This window comes from Acanthaster planci, linkage group LG06 (assembly GCF_054643075.1).
Source record: "Acanthaster planci isolate LZ-2023a linkage group LG06, COTS_SCS, whole genome shotgun sequence".
NCBI lineage: Eukaryota > Metazoa > Echinodermata > Asteroidea > Valvatida > Acanthasteridae > Acanthaster > Acanthaster planci.
This window is the reverse complement of record NC_141782.1, coordinates 3,838,707-3,851,469: the sequence shown is the minus strand read 5'-3', so window position 1 is coordinate 3,851,469 and position 12,763 is coordinate 3,838,707. Positions and strand designations below refer to the sequence as shown.

At 39.0% G+C, this 12,763-nt stretch overlaps 2 protein-coding genes across 6 annotated transcripts in view; both read right to left on the bottom strand.

Moving 5' to 3' along the window:
* The window catches only part of LOC110986089 (uncharacterized), a 58,200-nt gene extending 49,648 nt beyond the window's left edge, over positions 1 to 8,552 (bottom strand). For 2 of the 5 annotated variants that reach the window (XM_087138103.1, XM_087138105.1), the window contains exons 1-6: positions 8,405 to 8,535; positions 6,993 to 7,979; positions 4,430 to 4,561; positions 3,328 to 3,456; positions 2,206 to 2,340; positions 988 to 1,122 (exon numbers count right to left, since the gene is read on the bottom strand). In XM_087138103.1, coding sequence (XP_086994229.1) covers positions 988 to 1,122; positions 2,206 to 2,340; positions 3,328 to 3,456; positions 4,430 to 4,547 — 517 coding nt within the window. In that variant the 5' untranslated portion in view covers positions 4,548 to 4,561; positions 6,993 to 7,979; positions 8,405 to 8,535. Of the gene's footprint in view, positions 1 to 987; positions 1,123 to 2,205; positions 2,341 to 3,327; positions 3,457 to 4,429; positions 4,562 to 5,751; positions 5,939 to 6,992; positions 7,980 to 8,404 lie in introns of those variants that run through there. The other 3 variants (XM_087138104.1, XM_022247708.2, XM_022247709.2) reach the window with 3 other exon arrangements.
* A 305-nt stretch (positions 8,553 to 8,857) lies between these two features.
* The window catches only part of LOC110986109 (uncharacterized), a 32,023-nt gene continuing 28,117 nt past the window's right edge, over positions 8,858 to 12,763 (bottom strand). The window contains exons 30-31 of the mRNA XM_087138485.1: positions 12,443 to 12,476; positions 8,858 to 11,710 (exon numbers count right to left, since the gene is read on the bottom strand). Of these exons, the coding sequence (XP_086994611.1) occupies positions 11,637 to 11,710; positions 12,443 to 12,476 (108 nt within the window). The 3' untranslated portion in view covers positions 8,858 to 11,636. The remainder of the gene's footprint in view (positions 11,711 to 12,442; positions 12,477 to 12,763) is intronic.

Below are 12,763 nucleotides of genomic sequence, written 5' to 3'. Positions count from 1 at the left end.
TTGCACACAAGTGTACATGTATACTGTGTCTGCCTACAGGGTGTGTGACCTTGCAAAGCCGCCATGCACAGCTAACTTACAGTAGTTGTATTGTCGTTTTGACAGTGGAACATTCCAAGTGCATACGTTAACAGGAACCTGGTTCAAATTTGACAGTACTCATTCAGAGTCAATGATATTGAGAATCAAACCAGGATGCATGACTGAGATTTTCCTTTCTGAAGTTCTTCTTGCAACTGTATTCTCTTTTTCACTGCATATACTGGTATATTCAGCACTGCCTCATGTACAGTTCCTCAGGCAGTTCTAGAATTATAGTCAGTCATCTAGTTTCTCTTGTTATTCCTAAAAACAATTCCCACGCCATTCTATCGCAACCTCTTAAATAATTGACGTTATTAAAGCCATGCTGGGTTAACATACTGTCAAAGGTTGTGTCTCGACTGCATTCCCTTTGGCGACCTGTCATAGTGCCATACACATTTCATGTATAATACAAGAAAGAATGGGCATCATTCATAATCTTCAGCTGATGACTGGTGACCATCAGCAATGCTACATGTATGTATCATACCTATTCATGATCAGGAGCTGAACTCTCCCTCGTCAGTTTACTGTCACAATTTTTGGGTATTTTTGCTGCTTGTCAAATCTCAAAAATCAGTCCCAGAAACTCCCTGTCAACCTACTGGCTTTCCAACAAGTCGTCTAAAATGCCAAGCAGTGAGGACAGTCAACCTTTTCAACCATAAACTACCTCATTTTTGGCTCGCCAAACTAAGTGACACACCAAAGTCAAAAAAATAGAATATTTTTCTGCCTTAAATGACCAAAAACAAAAGTGTGCTTGACACTCATTTTGACAAAATTACCTGCACATCCCTCATAAATATGGTTCATTCAGGTAGGGACATGAATGAACAAGACACACTCCATTCTCCTGACTGAGGATGCTTCCTAAATAAGAAAGGTGTCGGCCCTGCCCACCTGAACAGGAGGTAACTCCATCCCCAGAGTAGCCAGTCTCACACTGACAGCTGAAGGAACCCGGTGCGTTAACACAGCGACCGTTACTGGATGTGTCTAGGCAGTTATCTGTTCCCGATGTGCATTCATCATCATCTGCAAACCAAACATTTTTAAGACAAATATTTGCAGTCAGTAAACATAGGACAGTACTCCGGTAAACCATCTGCCATAATGTACAAGTATGTGACCCATCAATAATTTGGAGATTTGTACATTGAGGGTATGTGCTGTGGATGGGATCAAGAGAGTGCACGTTTTAACGTGGCAATGATGGTCTTTTGGGGGAAACTCAAATTCTGGTTGAATGTGCATGTATGTGCAGTCAGTCTTCACGTGTGCTGAGCACGTGCATGGGCTTGCTTGGGAAACTTTTCATCAACCCTTTTTTTTTTTTGGCCAGTGAGAGTACACTTCAACTCAGTGCAGCTTACATACAGAAACATGAGTCTCACCATGTTTCATCATCAAACTATGGACATCACCAATGATGTTTTGTTTGTTGGGTTGTTTGTTTGTTTGTTTGTTTGTTTATTTGTTTGTTTTTGTTGTTTCTTTTTCTCAAAACCAAATACCACTGACGAATCTAATGATTATACAGTACTAAAGTGTGACATCATTTCTAACCAGGAAGTGCAGTGCGAACACATGGAGTGCGTACGCGTGTTGGTTCACGTGCTGGTTCTCGCGCTAATGCCTTATACACACATAATCATGTGAGTGATATATTCACTGCAGTGCTCTTCATCTGTAGTGGTGTAGCAAGGTCATTTTGATTGATGGGTAAATGTGAACAGAGGCACTCAGCATCCATGCTGAAAGGTAGCCAGTACATCAATAACCAGGGGTGGTGGAGGAAGGGCTCATAACCATCTGTTTCATTTCAGCGCTGTTTAAAGTGAACAAGGCACTAGGACCTTCTACACAGTGCAAGGCATATAAAGAGGCACTCTTAACACACTATTGGGGGGGGGGTAAGTATCCATCGCTTGCCTAAATGCTGCAGAGTTGATTTCAACACCAACTACGATGCAAGGCATGCTACTCTATGTTGATTTGATTTCACGAATTCTCACTGATTACGCCATTGGTAGGACACAATATTTCCACTTCCACAAATATCAGTGACCCCTGCAATAGGTCAAAGTGGCACGCATTTATAATCTCGGAAAGTTTTACCTGTGCATCCAGACCCGCTGCTTTGACCGTCTCCAGTGAAGCCAGAGCCACAAGCACAGGTAAAGGAGCCCACTGTGTTGGTGCAGATGGCATCGGAGTGACAGTCGTGGGTGTTCAGGCTGCACTCGTCATCATCTGCAAGACGGAGGATAAATATGAGTGGACTCTTTGACAAGCAAACACTGGGGTTAGAGCTAAGTAGACTTATTTGATGATCTGAATTAGTACTACTGCGGAACCTGCACAGAGCTTGCCTCCTCAATCAATCCGCCTTGAGCAGAAGCACCCCCTGATCGGTAGAAAAGAGTTATGTTAGTGGGGAGTGTTCATTCTGTTGGTAGCAATGCGACCGTCACGCACGCATTTCATACTCGTTTGTGAACCAGCAAAGTGAAGTTCTTACCAAAGGAGCTCGCACTGCTAGGCAAATTGCGCCCTCTTTTGGTCTAGCTCGAGGCTCATGGGAGGTTGTGACGAGCCATAATTTATGCGCGCCCAGAGTTTAAAAGGACAAGTGGTGTGAATGTAATGGCTTCACAGCAGCGGCTTCTCCTCAATTTAGTGGAGAAACAGCCTAGGGCTGTGCCAATTATTCAAATACTCGGAAAATAGACTGTTCATCAAAAATTTTAAATTTATTTTCAAAATTGAGTATTCCAAGGTGCAAATCAATTAAATGAAACAGGAAAAAGTTGAATGATTATGGCTGACTACTTTATAAGGCCAAAACTTGCTTGTTGTCTTTTTGTAAAAATATTGTATATTCTGCTTTCGGGTGAATTTGGTATGACTCAATATTTGATTGAATGGAAGCTCAAATATATGAACATTCAATTATTCAAACTGTCCTCGCTTGATATCATTTGATAATACCAAGTATTGAGACTTTTAGGCTTATAATGGCTACCAAAACAAGTTGACAAATAAATGACTATGATTATGTGAATCTTACACTCTTGAAAAAATGCAACAAAATCTTGATGACTAAACCTCTACAAGTCCAGAACTTGGAGGTCAAAGTTCCTGAGATTGGGACAAATCCTGACATATCACACTAGTGCACTTTCTGGTCAAAATGTCGTGGCACAGAGGCTTCAGTGCCATGCATCATTGCAGACACACCTGTACATTGGCCACTTTTCCCGGTTCCACTGTAGCCCGAGTTGCATGTGCAAGTAAAGGATCCAATAGTGTTGTTGCAGGTGGCGACGGCATCGCAATCATGCAAGCCATCAGTGCATTCGTCAATTTCTGAAATACAAACAGAAAACCAAATCAATTCAAGTTGAAGCACGTCTGTATGCACTATGGATATTTCATTCACATCAGTGGTCTATCCAGGTCTTGGGTCCGGGGATTGCAGAAGGGGGAAAATGGAATCATTTTCTGAAAACAACTTTTATTATTTTATCATTATTATTTACATTTATATTTTTCTATTTTACTATTCAATCAATTATTCCTGATCCTCTAAAGCAGAATGGTAGGTAGTGTGCCACTGGCTCACATAAATGCTTAAAAGAAACAATTTCTACACCCAGTTGTCTTGAAATTTTAAATCTTAAATCATTTGCTTACGGCTTTCGATTTCCACTGTTAATTTAAGTAAATGCAAAACATTACAGACACCTTTAGTTTTCAGATAAAAAATTTGTTTGCTTTCTGTTTCAAATCCGGGGCTTAAGTATTTCGCTTTTTTTTTATCTACAATGAAACAATGTCCAGATGCAGCCAGTCTTCAATTGAAATCTAACAGTATGTCACACACCAATCTTGAATCTAAATTTCACAGATCTGCACATTAAACACCTTCTGAATGGTTCCCCAGTGCCCCTCAACTGCCCCATAGGGCTTTGGGTCAGATTTTAGTCCACTTTTCAATGTAGGGTGGGTTGGGATTGGGATGGGTGGTGATTGATTTGTATATAAATCATATTAGGCCAATAAAAAAATTGGTTCTTGCCCTCCATTCATTTTCTTCTCCTTGCTACTTTTTTTGGTGAGGGGAAGGAGAAAATGAGCTAAATTTACCACATATTTGACTTCTTGTTTCTAACTTTTTTAGCTACAAATGCAAGTTTAAACCCATTCAACAATGTGGAAACTCCTTTAAACACAATGTGCCAAAGAAAATCATGCAAAAAAACAAAAACAGTCCTCAATCTTCCAACGAGTGAACCATGGAGTCCTGTTAGGATTTAACAATTACTTTACTCAACCTTACCAATGCAGTCATGACCATCCACTCCTGTTTCATATCTGGAGTCACAGTAGCACTCAAATGATCCTATGGTGTTGTTGCATAAGCTCCCAGTTTCCACACAGTCATGAGTTCCGACCATGCATTCATCAACATCTAACAGGATGAATAAAGCAATAGGAAAACAATGTCAAAGCTGTTGAAACGCTAGACGAATGACAAAAGATCTTTAACGTAAAGACCAAGACTTCAACAGGGAAGCAGGTGGGTGGAATAGCACTTTTTTCACCTCCCACCTTACCCACCCCCACCTCCCTGAACTGTGGGGTTCGATGTCTGCTGTGCTTCCACATGGCAGCGTAGCAACCCCCCCCAGTTCTGGAGGTACTTTATTTAGTAATTGTTATCACTTTCTGATGGCCGATAAATAACTTGTAGGGGGAAAGCAGTGATGCCCATACGTGAAAATCTTAGTTTCACCCAAAATGCATTTCTACTCTATACCACTGTATTGGGAAATGTTCAAATTTCCCAAAATCATCTTTTCTAGCCTCCTTAGCCTCCTTCTAAGTAGGTTTTCACCAAAAAATGTTCGAAGTTAAGGGGAACAAATCACTTTTTGATTCACAGGTACATGTGCTTCTCCGTAGAAGATAATTTTACCATGGAGCTATAAAAAAGGATTTTACTACCTTCAAAATAAACCAAAGTCATCAAAGGTTGGTCCCATCAAAAAGCTTGTTAATTCATTCTCTGTCCAAATCTCGCAAGAATTTTTTACATAACTCTCACACGAAAAACCAGGAAAAATGAAAACGTGACATCACACATTGGAAACCAAAATGGCCGCACCCGTGATTGGGATCACTCCATGGAAAACAAAATTCAATTTTGACTTTAAATTGCATGCAAATCTCCTTGAAAAGTCTATCATTGAAAAGAACAAGTAGGCCTATGGCAAGGATTCTTCTGTACTTTGGGAATATATTTTGAGGATCTTTGCTACATATTCGCTCTGGAAATTAAAAAATGGAAACAGCAAATTAAATGAAAGATAGAAAAGCCTAAAATTGTCCAAGTGTTGGACTCGCTTCCAACATGATGCAATGAAGCATGACATGTGTCAACTGTCGTGTCAATAAAAAAAGTTTCCCCTCATATAACTTCCCTCAAAACCCTTCCCTCTTTACACAACATCAACCCTAACCCAGTACAGTTACTGAGCATGATGTCATAGTCATCTACCAACGTGGATCCAAAAGTTAAAATGTAGGTCTCCCTTTTATATGTAGGACTGGACTAGCCTCGGAACGGGTCCCCAAACCCCATTCGACAATCGTGACAACCTGCACTGAGGATTTTCCAACGAGGAAACTCGTAACATCTGGAAAACTCTTCATCCTGAAACCAATGCCAACCTTCCCCTTACTGCTAACCAACGAAATCATGACAAGGCCCTGTCTGCAGCCTAGGTCAAAATCAAAATCCAGAAAGAACAACTAGCGCCGACTCGCTTATCAGTAACCCAAATATCCCGCCATGTTTGGTAGTAGCGCCACCTATCGGTTCACTTCTGCGATTATTGCAAAACCGAAGTACAGTACAGTGCAGTACCGTAAATGGGCCAAGACACTCATACAATTGCTGAAAATAATGGCAAAACTTTCGATTCATCATGGAATGGAAATGTATTATCCACGAAAAGATGAGGCATTTACATACTACCGAAAATGGGTCACTTGGGAGACATTCCCATAGGAACGTGCACAAACTTTACTGTCCCATAATTAAATATTCCCTAATCTGGTCTGAACCAAACTTTGTACGTTTTCAATTTAGAGTCAAAATTTGGACGGTAAAATTCGGCCTCCTTCTGGTAGTTGGAGCAGTAGGGAGACATTGAAATGTCTTCCTAATGATCGATGTCTCCCTAATGTTGAAAAATTTACCACAAAATGTCTCCCAAGTGACCAATTTGGAAATATAATGGTTTCGATATAAGTTACAATTAATGTTGCGAAGAGGACTGGAAATTAAATGATGCACACACAGTCCTCTTTCAAATTTCTCCCATCGGTTGGGATATCGAGATTATTCCCTTAACACTAACAAAAGGAGAATTTTGATTTCGTAAGGATCGATAAGGAGAATTTCCAACTTTTATTAGGCCTAAGTGCTTGGGAAGATACCTCAGCTCATTTTCATTCCTGGAAAAAAGGATGTTCCTCCGGAATGATCAAATCTTTTGTGAGACGCAGCGGTAGAGGGGAATAGACCGTAGATTTACAAACTAGTGAACCAGGATACCGGATAGGCCTATAGATGGCTATTTTCACTCTCACTAATGAGCCGAGGGCCTATTGTGACGTCACGGAAAGGTCACAGTGGAGGAATAAGGCATATGGCATAATGATCTAGAAACTACGGCAAAATCTTTCAAAATTTTTCGAAATAAAGAAAACAAATCTCCGAAACTGAAAACAATAGTTTCGAAGTTTTCTAGCCCTAACCCTCAACTCCAAACTGTGTAGGCCTAAATACAAAGTACGAAAAGGTTTATTTGAGACTGAGAGTTTTAACACTCTACCTGTTTCGCAGTGAGTTCCCTCATATCCGGTGCCGGTGCAGTCACACGTGTACTGGATCAAATCCGAATCATCGACGCATGCAGCTCCGTTGAAGCAAGGAGAAAAGAAACAAGTTCCCACAGCTGAAATAATCGCATATTCGTCATTAGTTAGTGGTCAGATACTTTAAAATGTTCATGATCTCGCTAACAAAACATACTCGAACCTTTTGGTCAATGGTCATTTCAGAGATATAGCATTCGTCACTTTGAGTGTACAATGAAATGAAGTTATAGGCTTCAAGTATAGTCTTGGGAGTCAGCAGAATTGGGTTCTTGTCGACAGAAATAAGTCACAGAATTTCCAAACAGAGTTATGGCATCACTTAAATAATGATAATTTGGGTACTGACAAATTTAACACAATAATCAGTATAAGCGGTTGTTTACGTCTCTCAAAAACTGTTAAACTATGATTTTTTTATCATAACACTATACATGAGAAATTGATTCCTCACCTGTCTGCGTTGATTTGTTTACATATAAGCAAATACGGCACTATGGAAACAATATGTTAAAGATATAGAAAGCAATCACGAAAATCATGGTCAAAACATCTCACAGAGAAATGCTAAGCCTCGCCCGCGCAGACCGCCTGCGCACACCGCAAGCTTATTATTCGCAATATGAATCATCATGAAAAATGCAATAAAACATGTAAATGAAAAGAAAGACTTTTTTATAGAGGAGAGTCAAGGTGTGGAAGTCGGAAAGAGAAAGGGGGTTCTTTTTTATCAGGGTAGCCCTCCATATCGTCTAAGGTAGACAGCTGCATGCTTCGGTCGATTTGTGTGTATAACACGCCTCGTAAACGTCTCCATCTCATATCTCCGTCTCCGACTGGCTTGCTCGGCCTCGTTTCAGATCGTTTCATCAATATCATTATCGTTTGTTGGCATCCGCAAAGGTATTCTTTCACCAATGAACAGAGCCGTCGATCTGTCACATCTGTTTAATATAAGGCGGGATACAAGTCAAATTTAATGTTTATGCATTCTAATTTTAATGGCGCTCGTGTTTTTTTATCCCCTGGAAATTTTACCCGCGAGAAATTAGGAATTGAGTGCATTAGACTCTCTGAATGTTTATTACCTTTTAAAAATGAAACCAAACCTACATCTGCCAAGTGCAGATCGAGTTAATTGCTACAGGGAGTAATTAATGTTCATTTTCTATTTTGTGTGGCTTCTCATCTTTTTTCTCAGTATTTGAAAAACCTGGCGAATGATGACCTTTCTAAATAAATATCCCAACTTTCCGAAGTTGCCAGTGGGCTTTTAAACTGTATCTGCGGTCAACTTTTCACTATTACAACTCCTTCATAACAACTTGCAGTTAAAAAACATAATTGCCTATATTGAATTCGTACTTACATACCGACATCCTATGGACTTGTCGTTCATCGCCAGGAAAAGGTTAGCTTAGTGGTTGATGATTGAACAGTAAAAAACTTCACGGACACGGCCTGAAGGTTTTGCATATAACGTGACATAACGGTGCGCGCTACACAAAGCTCACTACAAGGTTCGTCAGTTGCTAGCGAATGACGCAAAGCCGAAATCAATAACTGTGCGAAGAAGTTGATCGATTTTCAAGACTTAAATAACAGTTTCTTCGGAGCCTCAACAAAGTGAGGTGTAAGTTGAAAGTCTGGTTTGTCTGCTTCAACGTAAAAGACATTAAGTCAAACGAGTCACCAAAACTACAAACCCTGATCTTCATGTCGAACCTTTTTGAGTTACAATAAAAATCAGCAGAGAAAGGTGCTGTGTTAAGCTTTTAAATAAATGACAAGATCATTTCGTATTGATTTTCAGGGAGCCTGGGCCATGTTTAATCGATAATGTCCAAAACAAAGATTCACAAAGAGTATTGGCAGCAACTGAAGTGCTGATAGGTCCTGGACGCGTGTTTGTGTGATGGTGGCGCCATTTTGCGTAACTGTACTACTAAACACATAAAATGAGATGAAAAAATATTCAGACGTCAATCTCATGTTTTGGGAGAAGATCTCAATCTTCCGTGCGGTTTCAGCCAATGAATACAAAATTTCTTTAGACATTATCCTCTGAACAACCCCCCATCCCAACACGCTGATCACTAAAATGAAAGCGGACAGTTATAGCCATCTACATTTTCATAAACCGGTCCCAAGGAAGTTTTAGGATCTCACTTGGTGCGCATAGGCCTATTATAATTTTTTTAATCTGTAGCTTTGAAAATGAATATTTTATAACGCAGAATTGGTGAAGTATTCTGCAGTTGCATAACTAAGATGAAACTTTGGGGGTGGTGGTTAAATTGGGGTATGTGAGGCTGAAAGCTAACAATCAACAGCTCGTAAATAGTTTTCGTTCACGTAAGATTCCAAACTGGGGTGGGGCCACCTGGAGGGGGCCAAACATCCTCTGGGGTATGTGGCCATCCCCCCGGTAGTTCTGCCGAAGTTATCAAGTTGCCCCAGTTTTTACAAAACATAAGACCTATTTTATACATAAGTGCAAAGTTACCTACCATGAAACTGCAGCACTGTCTCAAAAATAAAAAAAGAAACATGGCAATTACATAAAATTACTTAATTATATAATACAAAACTAGTTTTTTTCAGAGGGTATCTAATGGTTTGAGTTTGAATTTTCATTGGAATTCTATGATGATTTATCAAACTGTTTTGGTGATACATCTGAGTACAGCGACAGGGAAGTGAATGTCAGGGAATTCCAGTCAATATCAGTGCAATAAAGGATAGGTTTTATTGGTTATTCCTAATATTGCTCATTTCTAATTTATATATGGGTGAACATATAAAGATTCTGTCCATGTTATTTCAAGCAATTTGTTGAAATCCTTAGAAACTAAAATAATTCCCAATAAACGGACAGAACTGTAAGTACTCCGACTAGTATTATTTGCCCAAATTACCTTTTACTGTGACTTTCCCAATGATCAAGGTGAGGACTCTGAATCTTTTTTTTGGGGGGGGAGGGGGGCTTCCCTAAACCCGGCCCAACGTCATACCACGACAGACTGTGGCATAAATTCTTGATGCATGGTCATGGGTGAAAGTTTCACCCCATTATGCTAAAATCTCTGACATACCATGTGTCATAAAATAAGTTTATACCTTGTTTATGATATCTAAGCCATACAATTTTACAGATTCAAAACAAATAATTGATAATACTCAACAACTGAACAATAAAATGACAGATACAACTGACATTATACTAAACTAGAACAGACCTCTCTATCTTCATGATCTCACAACACAAATACTGATAAAGGTCCCCCATCAACTGAATCACAGATAAGCACATAACTTGAAACAAACAACTTCTGATCACTTAAGCTCTTGAAGTTTTGAAAAGCAAGGAAGAGTTTACAGTACAAGAGAACAGTGCTGTAATTTACTCTGTAATTACATAACCCCATGTAAACCTACATTTTCAAATGAAGTTTGCTTCCTGACTGTATTCCAAAATAGGCTTACACTACAGGAACACATTAACACATACTGATATCTCAGCAACAAAACAAAAATTTTAGCGACCTCTCGTACTCAGATGCTACTAATAACAATATGAAGAGGTTTCTAAAAAATGTTGTTTATACCTATCTCATCTGGGTAATGGCAACCTCATGAACTTTTCTGGCTCAGTAAAACTACAGATATTGCCTCTAAAAGTTGAAAGTATTAAAGAGCTGATTCCTTGCATCATTGCAAGTCAATACACGAAGACAATATTGGAATTAAATTTTTAAATGCACTGCACGGACAGATCGTCCGATTATAAGCTAGCAGTTTTCAACTGAATTCCCTCTTTGAAGAATATATTTCAAGACCAAAGCATTAAGAAATTTTGTTTCCAAAATCACTCAAGTTGTGTTTTTCTTGCCAAAGTGACTTTCAGAAAGAACTTTAAAGATGACCGTTCTTTACCTAAGAAAACACAAGATGGAATTTTAGACCATTTTAGAGAAAGTTACAGTATTACTTTAGCTGTACAAAAACAAACCTTTTGACTCCCATTTGTTGTGTATCATGACCATCAGCCAATTTGGGGAACTGAAGTGCAGAAGATTCTTTAAGAATTTCAGAAATCAAAGTTAGACGTGTCTGCAGTGAGGTGAGAAAAGCACTCCAAAATGTGAGACTTTAAAAGCTGTGGAAAATGTCGTTTGAGTGGTATCTTCCAACTTAACAAGCTACCTCTATGATGAAATTAGAAAAAGGCCAAAAAACACCACAATCCCCCAAAGGGTGATCAATATTCCATCTTCCCATTTTGTTCGTGTCTTCAGGAATAGCAATGAGATCAAGCTTAAAGCTTAAGGTTAAATCCCATACGATCTTCGGTAAACATGCATTGAAGCATGTACAAACAAATTTTTTTACAATTTCATCTGCAAATTAAAAGTAGATATCTTGGTATTTCCCACTTACAATTCCCTTGCTGGAAAAACGTCAAGACGGATTCTTATCTGGAAATCAATTTGCAAGACAATGTGTATATCTCCTTCCAAACATTTCCCAAGGCTACAATGACAGAGAGATTTATTTCCGTACATACTTCTGTATTTGGCCCTATTCACGGGACCACATGACTAATAGATAACCTGATGAGAAGATCTCCTTGATGGTTGCGATGGGTCTTCAGGTCCATAAACTGCAGATTCGGCTGTACAAGCACAAGAGAAGACATATACATTATTCTGTTTCAGCAGAACTTTAGATATGACATCTCACCCAAACCAGGAATGAATTGTCTTCTCGTGTGAAAAATGAAAAGCTTCATATCATTATTCTTTCCATGGACGGACGACTTTTGTGTGGTGAGAGATAGCAACATGTTTCCTTGGGCGACTGTGACATTGGCTCAGCCTTTCAAAAAGATGAAACAATATCATCACAATGTGGTCTTCCCCAAATTGTTTTTTGGTTAAGGTATAATATTTTGCATTTCACAATCAAACAATCAAAGTGTAATGTCAATTCAATAAAAAAGGAGACTGATTGGTCTATTTTTTTAATAATGAGAATTGGGGGGACATTTCACTTCCCTTCTTTCCAAAGAGGAAAAATCCCAACAATTAGCCTCACCCCTAAAAAGGCCACAAAAGGTTACATAAATATGTCGGCATTCTTTGCCCCCCATTTTTTTATCTTCTCCACCTCCTAAACAAATTTGTTTTAAACCTGCCCTTGTTCCTAGCTTGACATGGTCTTTACTTCCTTTGCTAGAGGACACCAACATTTTTCAGTTCAAGTTTAGCCCAACCCAAAAATATTTCTTACAGATCCACCTGTCATGAAGGTGATACAGTAGACATGGTACTTGAAACAGTAGTGGATGTAATGATAGGTATAATAATTAAGGTAAGGTATGGGGCTCTGCAAACTTCAATCTTACCATAACTTGGTTTCTCTCTTGGCTGCTCCAGCACCTGCAATTGAGATCAGATTTGGATAATATTTGCATATCCAAGCCATATAGTTTTCTTTTAACAGTTAGTCTTTTAACAGGCTGAATTAATTCAAATAATTCACTTTTTGAATATTCAACCTTCAATTCAATTGAATATCTAAATATTCGGTCATACCGACCAGCAGGTAATTGAGGATTAAAGTAAACCATATACAAAATCAGTTGCAATAACGCACACAGTTGTATATTATAGTCACTATAATAGCGTCTCATATCTAGGAGTATCTCCAGCCACGATTAAGCAAG